Source organism: Chlorocebus sabaeus, chromosome 8, assembly GCF_047675955.1.
Source record: "Chlorocebus sabaeus isolate Y175 chromosome 8, mChlSab1.0.hap1, whole genome shotgun sequence".
Lineage (NCBI taxonomy): Eukaryota > Metazoa > Chordata > Mammalia > Primates > Cercopithecidae > Chlorocebus > Chlorocebus sabaeus.
The window spans coordinates 39,168,292-39,190,613 of NC_132911.1; the positions used below are offsets into that span (position 1 = coordinate 39,168,292).

At 36.0% G+C, this 22,322-nt stretch overlaps 1 protein-coding gene across 1 annotated transcript in view; it reads left to right on the forward strand.

The window, feature by feature from the left end:
* LOC103215662 (disintegrin and metalloproteinase domain-containing protein 5) overlaps positions 1-22,322 on the forward strand; it is a 149,035-nt gene that overhangs the window by 107,761 nt on the left and 18,952 nt on the right. The window contains exons 17-21 of the mRNA XM_073018616.1: positions 6,408-6,494; positions 7,101-7,212; positions 19,834-19,996; positions 20,122-20,123; positions 21,312-21,360. Of these exons, the coding sequence (XP_072874717.1) occupies positions 6,408-6,494; positions 7,101-7,212; positions 19,834-19,996; positions 20,122-20,123; positions 21,312-21,360 (413 nt within the window). The remainder of the gene's footprint in view (positions 1-6,407; positions 6,495-7,100; positions 7,213-19,833; positions 19,997-20,121; positions 20,124-21,311; positions 21,361-22,322) is intronic.

The window sequence follows — 22,322 nt, forward strand, 5'->3', positions numbered from 1 at the left end:
TTTGTATTTTTTTAGTAGAGATGGGGTTTCACCGTGTTAGCCAGGATGGTCTCCATCTCCTGACCTCGTGATCCGCCCGTCTCGGCCTCCCAGAGTGCTGGGATTACAGGCTTGAGCCACCGCACCCGGCCAATAATTCATTTATTATATATTATATAGTATATAATTAATTATATACTATATAATAAATGAATTATATATCTGTGTTATGTTTATACATGAATTATATATATGTGTTACCTTTTCTCCACATGAATTATGTATATGTGTTACCTTTTCTTCACATATATATAATTATATATGTGTTATGTTTTATCCACATCCTCACCAACATCTATTGTTTTTAGACTTTTTAAGAATAACCATTCTGAGGCCTGGCATGGTGGTGCACACCTGTAGTCTCAGCACTTTGGGAGGCTGACGAAAGTGGATCATGAGGTCAGGAGATCGAGACCTTCCTGGCTAACACAGTGAAACCCTATCTCTACTAAAAATACAAAAAAATTAGCCGGGCGTGGTGGCAGGTGCCTGTAGTCCCAGCTACTTGGGAGGCTGAGACAGAGGAATGGCATGAACCCTGGAAGTGGAGCTTGCAGTGAGCAGAGATTGTGCCACTGAGCTCCAGCCTGGGCGACAGAGTGAGATTCCATCTCAAAAAAAAAAAAAAGAAACAAAAGAAAAAGAAAAAAGCCATTTGGACTGATGTGAGATAGGGCATCATCATAACTTTAAATTACATTTCTCTGATCTTTGGTGATGCTCAGCATTTTATCATATGTTTGCTAGCCACTCGTATATCTTCTTTTGAGAGATGTCTGTTCATGTCCTTTGCCCACTTGTTACTGGGATTATTTGTTTTTCAGTTAAGCTGTTGCGTTCCTGGTGGATTCTGGATATCAGTTCTTTGTTGGATGCATAGTTTGCAAATATTTTCTCCCATTTTGTTGGTTGTCTGTTTACTCTGTTGTTGTTTGTTTGCTATGTAGACACTTTTTTTTAGTTTAATTAAATCCTATCTATTTTTTTTTTTTTGTTGTTGTTGCATTTGCTTTTGGAGTTTTAGTCCTAAATTCTATTTGGAGTTTTAATCCTAAATTTTTTGGACAGAAGAGTTGTTTCCTAGACTTTCTTCAGGAATTGTTATAGTTTCACGTTTTAGGTTTAAGTTTAGAATCCATCTTCAGTTAAGTTTTGTATATTGTTAAAGGTAGGGGTCCAGATTCATTCTTCTGCATTAGGCTAACCAGCTATCCCAGAACCATTTATTAGAGAGTCCTTTCCCCATTTCTTATTGAATTTTGGGTGTAGATCTTTTATCCTGCAACTGTCCTGTGTTAACTTAGTTGTAGGAGTTTGATTGTGGACTTCTTGGGATTTTTTTATGTAGAAAATAATTTGGAAATAGAGATCATTTTATTTTTTCCTTTTCAATCTGTATATGTTTTATTTCTTTTTCTTGCTTTACTGCCATGGTTAGAACTTACAGTATGATGTTGAATAAGAGTGTTGAGAGGATGTCCTGGACTTTTTCCTAATCTAAGAGGAAGGTATTAAGTCTTTCATCATTAAATATGATGTTAGATGTAGGTTTTTTGTTTTGTTTTGTTTGTTTTTTGTTTTTTTTTTTTGCAGATGCCCCTTAAGTTGAGTCAACCATTTTCTACTGCTAACTTATTGAAGGTTTTTATTATACTTGTGTCTTGAATTTTGTCAAATGCTTTTTGTGTGTCGACTGATGTGGTCACATGATTTTTCTTCTTTAGTTTATTGAATGTTGGATTACATTAATCAATTTTTAAATGTAGAACCAGCATTACTTACTTGGTGTTAATATCACTTGGTCATTGTGTATAAATTTTTTATGCATTGTTGCATTTAGTTTGCTAATATTTTGTTGAATAATCTTTGTATCCAAATTCATAAGGGGTATTGGTCTGTAGTTTTTTTTATTGCTGTTGTTGCAATGTGTTTATCTGATTTTGGTCATTTTACATGGCGTTATAAAATTGATTGAAAACTGTTTTTTAGTCTTCTATTTTTGGAAAGAGATTGTGTAAAATGTATGTTAATTTTTTTCTTTAAATGTTGATAGAATTCTCTAGTGAAATCATTTGGGCCTGGAAATTTCACTTTTTAGGAGGTTTTAAACTATGAATTCAATTTCTTCAGTTTTTGTAATGGTCTTTAGATTATAAGCTGTTTCTTGGTGATTTTTGGTTGTTCATGGTTTGCTAGAAATTGGTCAATTTCCTCAAAGTTTCTGAATTTATAAATGTAAAGCTGGTCATAGTATTTCTTCATAATTCTATGTAATGGCTGCAGGATCTGCAATGATATCCTTTATCTCATTTCTGATATTGGTGATTTGTGTCTTCTTTTTTAGACTTGTTAGTCTTGCTAAAGTTATTAATTTCATAAAAAATTTCAAAGAATTTGCTTTTTGTTTCATTGGTTTTTCTCAGTCTTGCTAACAATTTATTAATTTCATAAAAAAATTTAAAGACTTTACTCTGTTTTATTGGTTTCTTTATTATTTTCCAGTTTTTAATTTCATATGGAACTTGCAATCAATTTCATTGATTTCTGCTTTTATTATAATTTACTTTCTTTTGCTTTGAGTTTAATTTCTTCTTCCTTTCCTCCAGTTTCTTGAAGTGGTAACTTCAGTGATTGCTTTGAGGCTTTTTCTCATTTATAGCATTTGGTCTTATAAATCTCCCTCACAGAACTGTTTTAGCTGCATCCTACATATTTTAATGTATATTTTTGTTTTCTTTTGGTTCTATGTATTTTTTTTTTTAGTTTCTTTGAAGGTTATTTGATACATGAATTATTGATAAATGTATTGTTTAATTTCAATATATTTAGAGATTTTCCTATTGTATTTCTTTTACTGATTACAGGTTTGATTTTATTATTATCAGAGAACATGTTCTCATAATTTTAATTTTTAAAAACTTGTTGAGGTTTTCTTTTTGATAAGGAATATGATATATCTTGCTGCATATTCCATAGGCGCTTGTAGAAATGTATATTCTGTTGCCACTGGTTGTAGTGACCTGTATATGTGTCAATTAAATCCTATTTTGTTCAGATTCCCATATATCTGCTGACTTTCTGTATAATTTCTGTAAATTACTGAGACAAAGGTGTCAAAATATCCAACTTCAATTGTGGATTTGTCTATTTTTCTTTCAGTGCTATTACTTTTTGCCTCATGTTTGGAGGCTTTGTGGTTTGGGGTGTAGATATTTAGGATAATTGTGTGTTATTGTTGGAATGATTATCATATCATGACATAGTGTCTTCATTTGTCTTTAGTAATTTTCTTTGCTCTGAAGTCTACTCTAAAGTATAAATATAGCTACTCCTGCTTTTATGGATAAAAGTTTGAACGATATATTTTTTCTGTCCTTTTTATTTAAATCTATCTCTGCCATTGAATTTGGGGAGAGTTTTTAAAAGCATCACATAGTTGAGTCATGCCTTTAATACAGTGTGGCCTGGTCTTTTGGTTGGTGTAATATTATTGCCTAAGTATGTTATTTCATTGTTTGTTTCCTCTGGTTCCTGTTCTTACTTTTGTCTTTTCTTGCCTTTCAATGGGTGATTTAAACATTGTTTTAGGATGCTATCTTGATCTAGTTATAATGTTTCTAAGTCAGCCATCTCTTTGAGTAGTTTTCATAGTGGCTGCTCAAGGTCTTACGATATATGTATGTGGCCTAAAGAGGCCACTTTGAGTGAAATGAGAAAACAACCTCACTCCCATTTTAGTTGTATTTACCTTCCCTACATTTAAGTATCATTAGTGGTGTTACAATTTTTGTTTCAATCATTAACTGTAATTTTAAAAACCTATAAAGAAATGGATAGTCCATTTTATTTACTCATCTTCCTTTCCTTGTTTTTTACTTCCTTTGTGGTGTTCCAAGATTTCTGATAAACATTTCTTTGCTATTTCAAGTTTACTGATTTTAGCTCAGTCACTTGGCTTTTTTTTTTTTAAAAATTTAGGTTATTCTATTTTTTCATTCTATAATTCCCATTTGGTTGATTTTTATATCACCTGTTCCTGTGCTAAGATTTTTGTATTTTTTAATTTGTTTCAAGAAGATTTTTAATTGATTATTCATTTATTTTTATAATAGCTGCTTTACAGTCCTTGTCATATAATCCTATTATCTGAATCATCTTGGTTCTGATATCAGTTGGTTGTCTTTTATCATTCAAGCTGTGATTTTCTCAGCTCTTGGAAAGACTTAGTTGCATCCAGAAATTGTATTTATTATGTTAGGAGACTCTGTGTCAAATATAAAGCACTGTTTTAGCAGCAAGCAATCTCGTTTAGGTCTTGGCCTTCTTTTGTGGGCTATTCCAAAGGCAGTCAGAGCCTTTACAATGTTGTTTGGTTGGCTTGGTTTACCTATTGCCCCTGGAGTTCTCCATGGTCTTTGCTGGTGTCTCCTGGAAGGATAGGAGATTCGTCAGGCCAGCCAACTGCATGTCTCTCTGTAGGGGAGAGGTACGGTGGAGTTCTCCATCAGGTCCCAAGTTTCTCACTCCCACAGTTTTCCTTATGTCTCTGGATAGAGAAAGGGGTCTCAGACCTGCACATTCAAACAAGCCTCCTGTGCTAATATATTTGTTATGTTTCCATCTCTCCTTTTTGTTCTACCCATTCACTTGGTAATGTCTTTACATGGTATGAATTTTCACTCAAATGATTACATAGTCTTTAGGTGGACCTTAGGTGGGTCTCTTAAAGAATGTTTAAATAGAATATTGAAAAGTTAGGCAATTCTCCATTTTCCCTATTTATTTACAAGTTCAGCAGTATATGTTGTTAATGATCTTCACACCTCTTTTAAAAGCAATATAATATTTTAATTTTTATACATACATTTTTTGATGTTCTGACATATATAATCTAGTAATTTTGCATACATTATTAGTGAGTAAATCTTTAGAAAAGAGCTGAAGATCTCAAATGAATAATAGTTTTGGTTGAGTAAGATATTATGTGAGCAAGAATTTTTCTTCATTAGCATAGTTTTTGCGATAACATTTTTTGAATTGTATTTATTGTTTCAATAGAAAAGCCAAATGTGTGTTGGTTTTTACTTTTTATAATGGACTCTGATTTTTTCCTGATTGGTAGGTGAATACTTTAATTAAACTATTATTAGAATATTATGTTCTACTGTATGTGCATTATTGTTATTATTTATATAACATACCAAAATATGAAAACAACATTAACAATTAATTAATGTTGCACAATATAATTATGCAATATTATTGGAAACATGTAATATTCTATAAATTAACAATATATTTAATATGATTTTAATAGTCTAATTGATTTAAGTCAAGAAGATACTATGTGAAGTTAAATTAACATACTGTTTTTGAGAGAAAGCTTCTGAGTAGACTTGCTAAATACAAATTTATTTCTATTTAGTAACATTTTGATAATAAATGGCACATAAAAAAAAAACAGAGTCCCTGTTATTTCTTGCTCATTTCAAAATATATGGAATACATATATGATCTGAAGCCTCCCTTACCATCAAAATCTAAATGGTATTAGCTCAAACCTCCATTACAGAGTCCTGACTCTCCTGTTTCTGCATATAGTCATTATTATGACCCAAAGACAAAACTCACTCCAAATATAAAACTCTTTCACAACATGGTGAATTTAGTGACAGTTTTTTGATAATTAAAGAAGATCACATAAATGTATGTCAGAAATTAGAAAAATTTAAATTCACCCATGAAACTTTTCTTTCTTAGAAGGCCTTTTATCCATCTCACCAAGGGGAGTGTCCCATTGTCCCATTACCTCATATAATTACCTGTTGTCCTTTCTTCCCTCTTTCTTTGTATTTTGTCATATGGAAGAGTAAACTATCTTCCTTTGCTGCTGATACTCATGATTTTGAGATCTCACTTCTCTACTCAATAGTTCTCCAACCTGGCTGCTCTTGAGAAACAACTGGATCCTCTCCCCAGAGCTGTTGATATAATGCTCTCAAGGGGAGCCCACACATGGGTATATTTAAAAATGTTCTTCAGATAATTCTTGAACTCAAAGGACTAATCAAGTTGTTTTTTCCAGTAATTTATCTAAGTTGACTTCCGATACTAAATGGAAAGAAAATAACACCTCTGGTTTCTTACATATGATTACATCTTTACAATCTGAAAGTACGTAGTTTTTTTCATGTTTACCTCAATGTAGTCACAATTTTTTTTTTTTTCACTGGACACTCACAGCTTTTTAATGCAAACTTTTGATAATATGAATTCTAGTATTTTCTTGAATTTTTAAACGTGTTAGCCATGCACAAAATCTGATTTTTTGACTGATATTATTTTGTACTTTTTTGCTTTGTTTTTAGTATTGTTTCAAAATGCGTTGTAAGCATGTTAGATTCCTGATGGATTTTGAAACGTGCGAGGCTTCTATTGAGTGCAGTGGTCATGGAGTAAGTAACTGCAATGTTTATTTTAAGCAGCTTGCTTTTAACAATCAAACAATTTGAAGATTTTTAAAAAATGACTTTTTTTGCTTGCCATTTTTATGTCATTTGGTGTCATTTAACAGTCTATAATTTATAACCTCAATTTTGTCTTCTTAAGAAACTTATCAAACTACTTTTTAGAGAAGACAAAGAGAAAACATTTAAGATGATTCTGGATGTTTAAAATGTTTGATGGATATGTGAGGTGGATATGCTATAAGCAATAGAAGATAGAAACTGGTAAATAAAGATCATTAGAATTTTCTTGCTAATCATGCAAGTTAATTTAGTGTCTAGGCCATCAGCTAGCAAGTAGATTATAATTAGTGACAAGTTACTGGTAATTTGAGGTATTTGGGCCTGGCTATGGGGGGAGTTAAAAGAATTTTTTAGAAAAAATTTGATTTGACAACAAAAGCTAGATGTACTTTGCATAGTATGAACATCAGCAAGGGAAAATTTGATAAATTTATCTATTTAGATAAATTCTCTAGAATGAGATACACTGTGGAGTAAGTATAGATTATTCATTAGTCTCCATCAAAATTATTCTTTTTTTTATTATTTAAGATTTGCAACAATTTTAACCATTGCCATTGTGAAAAGGGGTATAATCCTCCTCACTGCAAACCAAAGAAAGAAGCATTTGGAAGTATTGATGATGGACACTTAGTACCAGCTGGTTAGTGTTCTTAAAATTGTATTAATTATGTATAGTATGTAAGACAGTAAATTATAGGTTTCAAGCCAGATTACAAAGCAACTAATGTCAACATGCTTTTATTTTATTTGTAAGATTTAAAAAATGTTGACAGTGCAAGTTTGTGCTGTTCTTTCTATATCAGCATTAACATTGTTTACTGAGAAAAAGTATGGCCAATGTTAGGCAGTTTTAAAAGTAGAAATTTTAGTGTGTAAAATTTGACCAGTTAATTTAAACTGTTCACTTAGGATCATCTCCTATATTTATATTTACTATTATATTTATGTTTACTGTATTTATTATAAACTCCTATAAACTAGAGCTTATAATAGTGTCAGTATAGTCATTCTTATATTAATGCCCCTAGAATCTTTCAGACTGTCTTTTCTTCCTATTCACTTATAATTGGTTGTCTTTCTCCTGCATTGTAAGGGCTCCATGCTAATCTTTGCAAATTTGCTCTTTCTAATCCTGTCCTGATGTTCCTGAGTGGTATTTTGAGATTAATCAGGCCTAGATGAATTGGGGTCAACTGGAGGTGCAGGGCATACCCTGGTTCTAGAAGGTATGAGTCTACCCCAAATAACTGGGAGCATAAATGGGCTGCAAACTCTACCCCCATCTCTCTCTTTTTTTGTGTGTGAGACGGAGTTTCGCTCTTGTCACCCAGGCTGGAGTGCCACGATCTCTGCTCACTGAAACCTCCACCTCCTGGGTTCAAGCAATTCTCCAGCCTCAGGCTCCCGAGTAGCTGGGATTACAGGTGCCCACCACCACGACCAGCTAATTTTTGTATTTTTAGTAGAGGAAGGGTTTCACCATGTTGGCCAGGCCTCTACCCCTATCTCTTTTAGGACCTTGCAAGAAAGTCCTGAAACTTTGGGGCAGACTTATCTGTAGCTTGGATGCTATATAAAAGCATACATAGGCTGATCAGCTTTTTAAAGAGACAGTACAAAGCCACATCAAACTATGTATCAGACAAAAAATACCCCATAATAATTAAGCCTATAACATATAACTGCATATATTATTATTTTCATATGATAACATGAAAAATAAATGTTTATTTGAATATGTATTTTCAGTAAACAGTAGTTTACAGTGAGAAACAGAAAGTCCTATAATATAGCAATTTAGGGGGTGGAGCAAGATGGCCAAATAGGAACAGCTCCAGTCTCCAGCTCCCAGGGCCAGCAACACAGAAGACAGGTGATTTCTGCATTTTCAACTGAGGTACTGGGTTCATCTCACTAGGGAGTGTGGGACAGTCAGTGTTAGTCAGCTGCTGTAGCCCGACCAGCAAGAGCTGAAGCAGGGTGAGGCATTGCCTCACCTGGGAAGCCCAAGGGGGAAGGGAATCCCTTTTCCTAGCCAGGGGAACTGAGACACACAACACCTGGAAAATCGGGTAACTCCCACCCCAATACTGTGGTTTACCAAGGGTCTTAGCAAATGGGCACACCAGGAGATTATATCCCATACATGGCCGAGAGGGTCCCATGCCCATGGAGCCTCCCTGGTTGCTAGTACAGCAGTCTGGGATCTACCGGCAAGGCAGCAGCCAGGCTAGGGGAGCAGCGCCCGCCATTGCTGAGGCTTAAGTAGGTAAACAAAGCGGCTGGGAAGCTCCAACTAGGTGGAGCTCACAGCAGCTCAAGGAGTTCTGCCTGTCTCTGTAGACTCGACCTCTGGGGACAGGGCACAGCTAAACAACAACAACAACAACAACAACAACAACAACAACAACAAAAAGCAGCTGAAACCTCTGCAGACGCAAACGACTCTGTCTGACAGCTTTGAAGAGAGCAGTGGATTTCCCAACACAGAGGTTGAGATCTGAGACTGGACAGACTGCCTGCTCAAGTGGGTCTCTGACCCTTTAGTAGCCTGACTGGGAGACATCCCCCACTAGGGGCAGACTGACACCCTACACCTCACACGGTGGAGTACACCCCTGAGAGGAAGCTTCCAAAGCAAGAATCAGCCAGGTACACTTGCTGTTCAGCAATATTCTATCTTCTGCAGCCTCTGCTGCTGATACCCAGGCAAACAGGGTCTGGAGTGGACCTCAAGTAATCTCCAACAGACCTACAGCTGAGGGTCCTGACTGTTAGAAGGAAAACTAACAAACAGGAAGGACACCCACACCAAAACCCCAGCATACATCATCATCATCAAAGACCAGAGGCAGATAAAACCACAAAGATGGGGAAAAAGCAGGGCAGAAAAACTGGAAATTCAAAAAATAAGAGGGCATCTCCCCCTGCAAAGGAACGCAGCTCATCACCAGCAACGGATCAAAGCTGGATGGAGAATGACTTTGACAAAGATGAGAGAAGAAGGCTTCAGTCCATCAAACTTCTCAGAGCTAAAGGAGGAATTACGTACCCAGCGCAAAGAAACTAAAAATCTTGAAAAAAGAGTGGAAGAATTGATAACTGGAATAATTAATGCAGAGAAGGCCATAAACGAACTGACAGAGATGAAAACCGTGACACGAGAAATATGTGACAAATACACAAGCTTCAGTAACCAACTCAATCAACTGGAAGAAAGAGTATCAGTGAGTGAGGATCAAATGCATGAAATGAAAGGACAAGAGAAATCTAAAGAAAAGAGAAGAAAAAGAAATGAACAAAGCCTGCAAGAAGTATGGGATTATGTAAAAAGACCAAATCTATGTCTGATTGGGGTGCCTGAAAGTGAGGGGGAAAATGGAACCAAGTTGGAAAACACTCTTCAGGATATCATCCAGGAGAATTTCCCCAACCTAGTAGGGCAGGCCAACATCCAAATTCAGGAAATACAGAGAATGCCACAAAGATACTCCTCGAGAAGAGCAACTCCAAGACACATAATTGCCAGATTCACCAAAGTTGAAATGAAGGAAAAAATCTTAAGGGTAGCCGGAGAGAAAGGTCGGGTTACCCACAAAGGGAAGCCCATCAGACTAACAGCAGATCTCTCGGCAGAAACTCTACAAGCCAGAAGAGAGTGGGGGCCAATATTCAACTTTCTTAAAGAAAAGAATTTTAAACCCAAAATTTCATATCCAGCCAAACTAAGTTTCATAAGTGAAGGAGAAATAAAATCCTTTACAGATAAGCAAATGCTTAGAGATGTTGTCACCACCAGGCCTGCCTTATAAGAGACCCTGAAGGAAGCACTAAACATGGAAAGGAACAACTGGTACCAGCCATGGCAAAAACATGCCAAAATGTAAAGACCATCAAGGCTAGGAAGAAACTGCATCAACTAACGAGCAAAATAACCAGTTAATATCATAATGACAGGATCAAGTTCACACATAACAATATTAACCTTGAATGTAAATGGACTAAATGGTCCAATTAAAAGACACAGACTGACAAACTGGATAAAGAGTCAAGACCCATCAGTTTGCTGTATTCAGGAAACCCATCTCACATGCAGAGACATACATAGGCTCAGAATAAAGGGATGTAGGAAGATCTACCAAGCAAATGAAAAACAAAAAAAAGCAGGGGTTGCAATACTAGTCTCTGATAAAACAGACTTTAAACCATCAAAGATCAAAAGAGACAAAGAAGGCCATTACATAATGGTAAAGGGATCAATTCAACAGGAAGAGCTAACTATCCTAAATATATATGTACCCAATACAGGAGCACCCAGATTCATAAAGCAAGTCCTTAGAGACTTACAAAGAGACTTAGACTCCCATACAATAATAATGGGAGACTTCAACACCCCACTGTCAACATTAGACAGATCGATGAGACAGAAAGTTAACAAGGATATCCAGGAATTGAACTCATCTCTGCACCAAGTGGACCTAATAGACATCTATAGAACTCTCCACCCCAAATCAACAGAATGTACATTCTTCTCAGCACCACATCACACTTATTCCAAAATTGACCACATAATTGGAAGTAAAGCACTCCTCAGCAAATGTACAAGAACAGAAATGATAACAAACTGTCTCTCAGACCACAGTGCAATCAAACTAGAACTCAGGACTAAGAAACTCAATCAAAACCATTCAACTACATGGAAACTGAATAACCTGCTCCTGAATGACTACTGGGTACACACTGAAATGAAGGCAGAAATAAAGATGTTCTTTGAAACCAATGAGAACAAAGATACAACATACCAGAATCTCTGGGACACATTTAAAGCAGTGTGTAGAGGGAAATTTATAGCACTAAATACCCAGAAGAGAAAGCTGGAAAGATCTAAAATTGACACTCTAACATTGCAATTAAAAGAACTAGAGAAGCAAGAGCAAACGCATTCAAAAGCTAGCAGAAGGCAAGAAATAACGAAGATCAGAGCAGAACTGAAGGAGATAGAGACACAAAAAACCCTCCAAAAAATCAATGAATCCAGGAGTTGGTTTTTTGAAAAGATCAACAAAATTGATAGACCGCTAACAAGACTAATGAAGAAGAATAGAGAGAAGAATCAAATAAACACAATAAAAAATGATAAAGGGGATATCACCACCGACCCCACAGAAATACAAACTACCATCAGAGAATACTATAAACACCTCTACACAAATAAACTAGAAAATCTAGAAGAAATGGATAATTTGCTGGACACTTACACTCTCCCAAGACTAAACCAGGAAGAAGCTGAATCCCTGAGTAGACCAATAGCAGGCTCTGAAATTGAGGCAATAATTAATAGCCTACCAACCAAAAAGAGTCCAGGACCAGATGGATTCACAGCTGAATTCTACCAGAGGTATAAGGAGGAGCTGGTAGCATTCCTTCTGTAACTATTCCAATCAATAGAAAAAGAGGGAATCCTCCCTAACTCATTTTATGAGGCCAACATCATCCTGATACCAAAGCCTGGCAGAGACACAACAAAAAAAGAGAATTTTAGACCAATATCCCTGATGAACATCGATGTAAAAATCCTCAGTAAAATACTGCAAACTGGATCCAGCAGCACATCAAAAAGCTTATCCACCATGATCAAGTGGGCTTCATCCCTGGGATGCAAGGCTGGTTCAACATATGCAAATCAATAAACATAATCCAGCATATAAACAGAACCAAAGACAAAAACCACATGATTATCTCAATAGATGCAGAAAAGACCTTTGACAAAATTCAACAGCCCTTCATGCTAAAAATGCTCAATAAATTCAGTATTGATGGAACGTATCTCAAAATCATAAGAGCTATTTATGACAAACCCACAGCCAATATCATACTGAATGGGCAAAAACTGGAAAAATTCCCTTTGAAAACCGGCACAAGACAGGGATGCCCTCTCTCACTACTCCTATTCAACATAGTGTTGGAAGTTCTGGCTAGGGCAATCAGGCAAGAGAAAGAAATCAAGGGTATTCAGTTAGGAAAAGAAGTCAAATTGTCCCTGTTTGCAGATGACATGATTGTATATTTAGAAAACCCCATTGTCTCAGCCCAAAATCTCCTTAAGCTGATAAGAAACTTCAGCAAAGTCTCAGGATACAAAATCAATGTGCAAAAATCACAAGCATTCTTATACACCAGTAACAGACAAACAGAGAGCCAAATCATGAATGAACTTCCGTTCACAATTGCTTCAAAGAGAATAAAATACCTAGGAATCCAACTTACAAGGGATGTGAAGGACCTCTTCAAGGAGAACTACAAACCACTGCTCAGTGAAATAAAAGAGGACACAAACAAATGGAAGAACATACCATGCTCATGGATAGGAAGAATCAATATCATGAAAATGGCCATAATGCCCAAGGTAATTTATAGATTCAATGCCATCCCCATCAAGCTACCAATGAGTTTCTTCACAGAATTGGAAAAAACTGCTTTAAAGTTCATATGGAAGCAAAAAAGAGCCTGCATTGCCAAGACAATCCTAAGTCAAAAGAACAAAGCTGGAGGCATCATGCTACCTGACTTCAAACTATACTACAAGGCTACAGTAGCCAAAACAGCATGGCACTGGTACCAAAACAGAGATATAGACCAATAGAACAGAACAGAGTCCTCAGAAATAATACCACCCATCTACAGCCATCTGATCTTTGACAAAGCTGACAAAAACAAGAAATGGGGAAAGGATTCCCTATTTTAAATGGTGCTGGGAAAATTGGCTCACCATAAGTAGAAAGCTGAAACTGGATCCTTTCCTTACTCTTTATATGAAAATTAATTCAAGGTGGATTAGAGACTTAAATATTAGACCTAATATCATAAAAATCCTAGAAGAAAACCTAGGTAATACCATTCAGGTCATAGGCATGGGCAAGGACTTCATGTCTAAAACTCCAAAAGCAATGGCAACAAAAGCCAAAATTGACCAATGGGATCTAATTAAACTAAAGAGCTTCTGCACAGCAAAAGAAACTACCATCAGAGTGAACAGGCAACCTACAGAATGGGAGAAAATTTTTGCAATCTACTCATTTGGCAAAGGGCTAATATCCAGAACCTACAAAGAACTCAAACAAATTTACAAGAAAAAAACAAACAACCCCATCAAAAAGTGGGCAAAGGATATGAACAGACATTTCTCAAAAGAAGACATTCATACAGCCAACGGACACATGAACAAATGCTCATCATCACTGGCCATCAGAGAAATGCAAATCAAAATGACAACGAGATACTATCTCACACCAGTTAGAATGGCAATCATTAAAAGGTCAGGAAACAACAGGTGCTGGAGAGGATGTGGAGAAATAGGAACACTTTTACACTATTGGTGGGATTGTAAACTAGTTCAACCATTATGGAAAACAGTATGGGGATTCCTCAAGGATGTAGAACTAGAAGAACTGTATTACCCAGCCATCCCATTACTGGGTATATACCCAAAGGATTATAAATCATGCTGCTATAAAGACACATGCACATGTATGTTCATTGTGGCACTATTCACAATAGCAAAGACTTGGAATCAACCCAAATGTCCATCAGTGACAGACTGGATTAAGAAAATGTGGCACATATACACCATGGAATACTATGCAGCCTTAAAAAAAGATGAGTTTGTGTCCTTTGTAGGGACATGGATGCAGCTGGAAACCATCATTCTCAGCAAACTATTGCAAGAACAGAAAACCAATCACTGCATGTTTTCACTCATAGGTGGGAACTGAACAATGAGATCACTTGGACTCGGGAAAGGGAACATCACACACCGGGGCCTATTATGGGGAGGAGGGAGGGTGGGGGGATTGCATTGGGAGTTATACCTGAAGTAAATGACGAGTTGATGGGTGCTGACGAGTTGATGGGTGCAGCACACCAACATGGCACAAGTATACATATGTAACAAACCTGCACGTTATGCACATGTACCCTAGAACTTAAAGTATAATAGTAATAAAAAAAAGAAAAAATATATAGCAATTTAACTCTTTAAAAATCCTTTACTGTGAATTTAAATTTTTATTTTCATTTTTATTTAAATTTCTCTTTTTATTTAAAATTTTCAGCCTATATTATTATATATCCTGAAGGTACATAAATGTAAGACTTTAAAAGAAAGAACATAAATTAGCTAATTGCTTGAACTTGGGAGGTAGTGGTTGCAGTGAGCCGAGGGCATGCCACTGCACTCCAGACTAGGTGACAGAGCGAGACTCTGATTCAATAATAATAATAACAATACAGTCATTTAGCCGCCTTATCTGTGATATCTGGGTCATTCTAGTGTTTGTATTATAATTGTTCTAATGTTTGTAATCCAAGTTCTTAGAAAACACAGTTACAATATTCTCAATTTGAAAAATTATACCTGTGCTATCTTGATACAACAGTTATTCTGTAGTATAAGTCAAAGATAGACTGTTAACACTGATGCTTTCGATACCTTTGAATTGCACATTTAAGTTACATTAGTCAGAGTGAACGCACAGATTGTGGTTGCCAACATCAGCAGTAATGGGAAGAAAAAGAAAAAAAAGCAGCAATAGCAACTATAGAAGATGGATAGTTGGTGCGTTAGTCATTTGACGCTAAAACAGTGTTGCTTTTAGTCCCTATTTTTTTCATCTTTTATATTTCATTTTATATTAATATTTTATATTTTATTCTTTTCCCTGCAACCTTCCATAGTAGTTGCCAACCAGAAATTTTTCTATCCCAGTGACAGATTCACTAGTGTGTAAGACTTTCAGTACTACAACTAGGATACGTTCTAGGCAAACCTGTATGATTGATATCCTAGGCCAACCACTCTAAGTCTAGATGGAAGTCCAGATGGCAGCACATGAGCCTGCAGTCAGAGAAAACCTTCTAACACAACTAGTTTCCTTTAGCCATTTGCCATGGGTTCTTCTTTCATCTCTTCCATTCTGGGGCTTACAGATCTACCCTGAAAGACCTGAGCTGATATGCTAGTTGGCTGTATGTTTTGTCTCCATGTAGTCCCTTTGGAGGCCCTGTATCCAGTCAGGGAGGCCTTGGGCTTTCCCCAGTAAAGCCTGGACTCAGTGTGGGAGAAACACTTGTGATCCTGAATGCATTTTAGGACATAAAGAGTTTGGGTTGCAAAGGTCATCTAAATGAGTCCAGGTTTATTTCATTATCCCCATTCTGCTTACTTTTAATATCACTGATTTGTGTTACCATAATATGACCCAGAAAAAGTGTCAAATTATGGATTAGATTGCCTTAATTATAAGCCAAAAACATTGTTGACTTTTGTTACTATTTCATGAATATTTTCAAGGAACTTATAATCTGTTTTACAGCATTATGCATATAATCATATAAACGTAAGTACATATTTGAATATGTATGTGCTTGTATGTATGACTATCTGCTTTTTGCATATGCTGGAGTCTAAATTCACACATATTTTTGCCTAATTGTCTACTTAGTATATAAAATTATAAAGAGTATATTTTAATCTCACTTTATGATTTTTCTTTCCATAGTTTTTCATTTTATCCTAACCCCCAGAGATGACCATTAATAATACTATATACATACCTGATTTTCAGAGGTTATTAACCCTTTTAATCTTTGACAAGCCCATAGACCAGAAAAAATTATATTCTACTTACATTTCTTTAATGCTATGGGACTTCCCAGTTACTTGATGGCGATGGGAAATTTATAATTTTTCTGTGAATTACTATTTCATCACCTTTGTCTTTCTATTCTATGCGTTTATTTGACCTTTTATAACATACGCATGCAAACACACACACACACAAGTGTTGTACAATACTCATAAAATTTACCATCTGAATGCTTTTTAAGTGTTTAATTCCATGACATTAAGTCCATTGTTGTGCAACATCATCCCTCTGCAGAGCTCTTTCCAAGTTGCAAAGCCAAAACTGTAAATCAATTAAACAATAAGCTCTCATTCCTCCTCTTCCCAGGCCCTGCAAGCTGTTATTCTACTTTCTGTCTCTGAATTTGACAACTTCAGTAACTCATGTAAATGGAATGAATCATGCCATATTTGTCTTTTTTGAAAAAGCCTGGCTTTTTTCACTAAGCCTGATGTCCTTAAGGTTCATACATATTGTAGTGTGTGTCAGAATTTCATTTCTTTTAAAGGGTGAATAACATTTTATTGTATATATATGCCACATTTTGTTTAGCCATTCATCTGTCAATGGATATTTGGGTTTCTTCCATGTTTGGGCTATTGTGTGTAATGTTTCTGTGACTATGGGCTTACAAATATCTCAAGACCCTGTTTTCGATTATTTTGTGTATACATCCAGAAGTGAACTTGCTGTATCATATAGTGATTATATTTCTAAGTATTCTGAGGAATCACCCACCATACTATTTTCCAGCAGCGACACTGTTTTACATTCCCACTAGCAGTGTACAAGTTATTTTCTGTTTCAATTTCTCCACATCCTTGTCAATACTTGTTATTTTCTGTTTTTTTTTTTTTTTTTTTTTTTTTCCTGATAGTAGCCATCCTGATGGGTGTGAAGTGGTATCTTTTTGTGTCTTTCATCCCTGTATAGGTATAATAGGATCTTATAGATCAGAAATTTATCATTTTTAAAAAGGGTATAGTTTTGTTAAAAAGTGGTTATTGGGAGATATTTTCTATGATTGTATTTCAGCATTACTTGTTACATGTAGAAAATCTACTGATATTTGTGCATAAGTTTAATCAATGGATTATCACTGTATTGAGAAGTCTATTTGTTTATTTTTTTGGGGATTAATATTTTTGAAATGATGTAAACTGCAATTAATAGTAATTTTGCCACATCTTTTCAACAATAGTTCTGTGAATGGAGAGAGAGATAGAGAGAGAGAAAGAGAGAGAAACAGAAAGACAGAGGGAGGGAGGGAGCACGTACATTCTGGTCTCTCCTCCACTTTTTGTGAAGACAACAATCCCATCAGATTAGGACCCCACACTTATTACCTCATTTAATCCTAATTATTTCTCAAAGTCCTCATCTCCAAACATCATCACATTGGGAGTTGAGGCTTAAACATATGTATTTAGGGGGACACAATTCAGTCCATAAAATTCCACTCTGTGTTACTCAAATTCATGTTGTTCTTACATGCAAAAAAAATTCATCCCATCTCAAGAATCCCAAAAGCCTTAAGCCATTCCAGTATCAATTTTAAGTACAAAGTCTCATCTGAATAGCATCTAAATCAGGAATGGGTAACATTTGAGATATGATTTATCTTGAGACAAAATTTCTCCCCAACTGTGAATGTGTAAAAACCCAGACAAATTATGTGTTTCCAAAATACATTTTATTTTGTTTATTTATTTTTTTTTGAGACAGAGTCTCACTCTGTCACCCAGGATGAAGTGCAGTGGCGCAATCTCGACTCACTGCAAGCTCTGCCTCCTGGGTTCATCCCATTCTCCTGCCTCAGCCTCCTGAGTAGCTGGGACTACAGGTGCCCACCACCACGCCTGGCTAATTTTTTGTATTTTCAGTAGAAACAAGGTTTCACCATGTTAGCCAGGATGGTCTTCATCTCCTGACCTCCTGATCTGCCTGCCTTGGCCTCCCAAAGTGCTGGGATTACAGGCAAGAGCCACCGCACTCGGCCCTGTTTCCAAAATATAATGGTGAAATAAACATAGGACAGACATTCCCATTCCAAAAGGGAGAAATTAGAGGTGATGAGTTTCAAGCAATTCCAAAACCTAGCAGTGCAAGTTCCATTGTATCTTAGGTGTGAGAGTTGGCCATACACTACACACCAGATACCTCAATTGCTTTATCTTTAATCTTCCATATGAACTGAGATGTAAATTAAAAGCCTATCCAAATCCTATTTGGCTTAATGTTCTTCCCTCCAGGTCCACTGAGGTGGTGCATTACTTCCACAGTCCTAGGTGGCAGCCCCACTCCCTTGGCTTGGGAGCCTCCCTTGTTCATACTATCTTTACAATGTCCCACCCATAAGGCACTAGGCTAGGGCTATCTGGTCCACTGAAATTAAAAAGGAGGCCCCACCCTCTATAACCAAAGAGAATGCAGCCTTGATCCTTTGGTCTGTGGCACCCTGATAATCTTTGAGTCAATGGTGCAATTATTCTTTACTTTTCTTGAAAGATAAAGCATGCTCATAGCCAAATAGCCCTTTTGTCCCATTATTTTTTCCTTCATTTCCAACTGGCAATGTTTCTGCCAGTATAATTCCATCTATGCTGGTATTGTCTTAGATTTCTGATTTCTGCTGAGATGGCTGATTAAATACATTTTTCACATTCATAATCTCTTTATCAAATGATTTTCTAGCCCCATCCTTCGTATTCTCTCCAGAACACGTTTTCTGATTTTGGGAAATATGGATAGGCTGAGAATTTCTGGTTAACAATTATTTTAATTACTTCTTTAATCCATCTCTCCTCTCTTTCATTTTACCATAAGCAGTCAGGAGGACTCAGGCCATGTCTTGAACATTTTGCCTAGGGGTCACCTCAGCTGTTATCCAACGTCAGCTTGCAAACTCTATCTTTCACAAAACTTTAGAACACAATTTAGCCAAGTCTTTGCCATTTTTTTTTTTTAAACAGGAATGGCTTTTCCTTCATTGTCCAATAACATATTGCTTTACTTCTGTCTAAGACCTCACTAGAAGCACCTTTAATATTCGTATTTCTCCCAACATTCTGTTCTTGATTATGTACGTATTCTCTAAGAAGAGGTAGGCGTTCTCTTTTCTCTCAGTGCTCTCACCAGAATCACCTTTAATATCTATATTTCTATCAACAGTCCTTTATTGCAATCTAGGCTTTTTTTAGTTTGCACCTTAAAATGATTCCAACCTCTACCCATTTCCCAGTCCCAAAGCCACAGCTATAGTGTTAGGTATTTGTTAGAGCAGCACCTCATATCTTGGTACCAAAATCTGTATTAGTCAGGGTTTTCCAGAGAAACTGAATGAATAAGATATTAGTTCATCATATGGTGGAATGCTGAGAACTCAAAAATCATCAATAAAACACTAGTAACATCCCTCTTTATACTTTAGTTTAGTGTTTTTGTTTTTATTATATTCATTTTTTATATATGAAAGAAATGTTTAATGTTTGGACATGATGTTGGTAATGGTATCTTCTCCTTTTCATTAGGATAATAAAATCTCTGATGTAATTTGAAATTGCTATTTTTCATTCCAGAGAAAAGTTACGTGGAGGAGGGAAGACATGCCCCTTTTCAAAAACAACGGTTTCAACTCATTTTCTACATTTCACTACCTGTGCTTATTATTACTACTGCCATTTTAATAAAACGGAAAAAATTGAGAGAGCTATGCTATAGAGGGGAAACTGAAAGTGAGAGGTATGTATATACATATATATAATGTACACACAAATATATGTAAAATATATGTACATATATTTACTCTTATTACATTTAGAAAGACAAGAAAAATGTATTTGTGTTTCATCAGGAATAATCTCCAGCTGTAGGTAAGGCAATATAAAGAGAGGCTCAGGGAGACATTTACAAAATGGTTTGATGCCCTTTGTTATTTGTTTTGATATTGTTTCTCATCTCACAAATTACTAAAACCACACAGTTTACCACTAGTATCATGGTAAGAGCAGACATGGCTGCCAGGGGAATTTTGGAGGTTTGTTTAGCCTCTTAGTTCACCGACCCTGTCCATAGAGTCATATCACCTATGAGCTCCATTAGAATTACATGACACTGCATTTCAAGGGAACTTCCAAAAACTAAATTTATTAGATACAGATTCTCAGGCCAGTGATGAACATCTTTATTAGCACACCTATAGAGGTGTCTATAAACCTATTTTGACAATATTTGTTTTTCTAAATATAGATATTGCTGATTTGTAAAATCATTTCTTAAATAGAAACTACATGTGTAGTTAATAATGTCAGGTTAAAGAGACAGGAGGCACCACCATGTAGGAAGAGAATTACACTTAGCTTTGGGAAACCTTGTTTTAAGTTATAAATCTTGCATGTAACCCTGTAATACTGTGAGTAAGTGATTTAATCTTTATTTACTTAATATTATTCTCTATAACTCTACAGAATGGGGGATAATAATAGCTTTTCAATGTATCTAAACTTTTGAGTACATCAATTTAATGAGTGAAATCATCATGCTATCTGTAACCAGTTGCACAAAATTTTAAACTTCATATTGAGCCCCTTAGTCATAATTTACAATATTTCATCACAGATATATTTACATCTAGTTTTACCCTCCAAGAACTGATGCAAAGATAAAACATGTTTATATTTTCTGAGAGAGAGAAAGAAATATATTGAGCTGTATATAAAAAGTATTTAAAATTTGTGAGTGCTACTTTATGTTTTGGCTTATTGGAACTGAGAAATTAGGGATATCATAAAATAAGGGGACCTGCCTATATAAATGTGGGCTTACAAACATAAGTTATTGATTAAATGTAGAATGAGAATGAGAAGACTCAATTACCAGACTGAGGTAACTGATGGCGTTTGTTCTAATATTGAAACAGTACCTGTTTAAGTTGTTAAAAGGAGATATTCATTTATTTGAATCGCTGTTTCTTTGAAGAACAGTTTTCATTCTGGTATTTAATTATTCAAGAATTACTATTTTCCTCACTTTAAAACAAAGTTTATCAATTTTATAGCTCTGTCACAAGAAAGCAGCAGTGACAGCAAGTCATCCCTCAGTGAAAGGTGAGTATAGAACTATGTGTTGAATCATTTTGCATTGTAAGTTTTGATCATTGCTTATGAGCACTTAAAAATGGTTAGTTTGAAACCAAACTTTTTTTATATATTTGTTTAATTCTGTCTATAGGTTATTTTATAATAATAAATAATAAAACTTGGTTTTGTGATATCTCAGCCTCTCCTTCTTGACCTATAAAAGGAGAGATTTTTGTGCACTCACACTAGCAACTGCCATCTATTAGCATGTAAATCATGGGTTTGTTTTTTTCTTTAGCATTGGGTAGGAGCATTTGTGTTTTAGTGATATTTTACTGGCATATAAAAAGATAACTGATGCTCTAATTAGCAGTACCAACCTTGTTGGCATCAGGGACGGGTTTAGTGGAAGAAAATTTTCCCATAGGGCGGAGTGGAGGGGGATAGTTTCAGCTCACATCATCAATCATTAGTTAGATTCCCATAAGGAGTGTGCAACTTAGATCTCTCACATGCGCAGTTCACAATAGAGTTCATGCTGCTATGAGAATCTAATGCCACTGCTGACCTGACAGGAGGCGGAGTTGAGGCAGCTTTGGGTCTCAGATGAGCCCCAGGTGAGCCCCAGTACTATGCTGATCTGGGAGGCTGTAGGCTTCGGGTGTGACACAGCAGGGTACCAGCTGTGATGGCCACAGGAGTGCTCATATCTCCCCTTTCCCAGTTCCAGGCAGCCCACTGCACAGACAGATTCCTTCTTCCTGAGGAAAAGAGAGAAAAGAGAGCAAGGGACTTTGCATGTGAACATAGGAATTTCTCCCTATTTCCCTCCAAGTCCATCAGAGTTGTGTATTTAGGAGTCTGCAAGAGATACAGCATATCTGGGCTTAGAAATCCCTCTAGCACTGAAATGCCTGTAGAGGCAACAGACTTAAGTAACTTAATACTCAATCTTCTTTGAATTCTTGGAAAGTCCTTTGAAGAAGGGC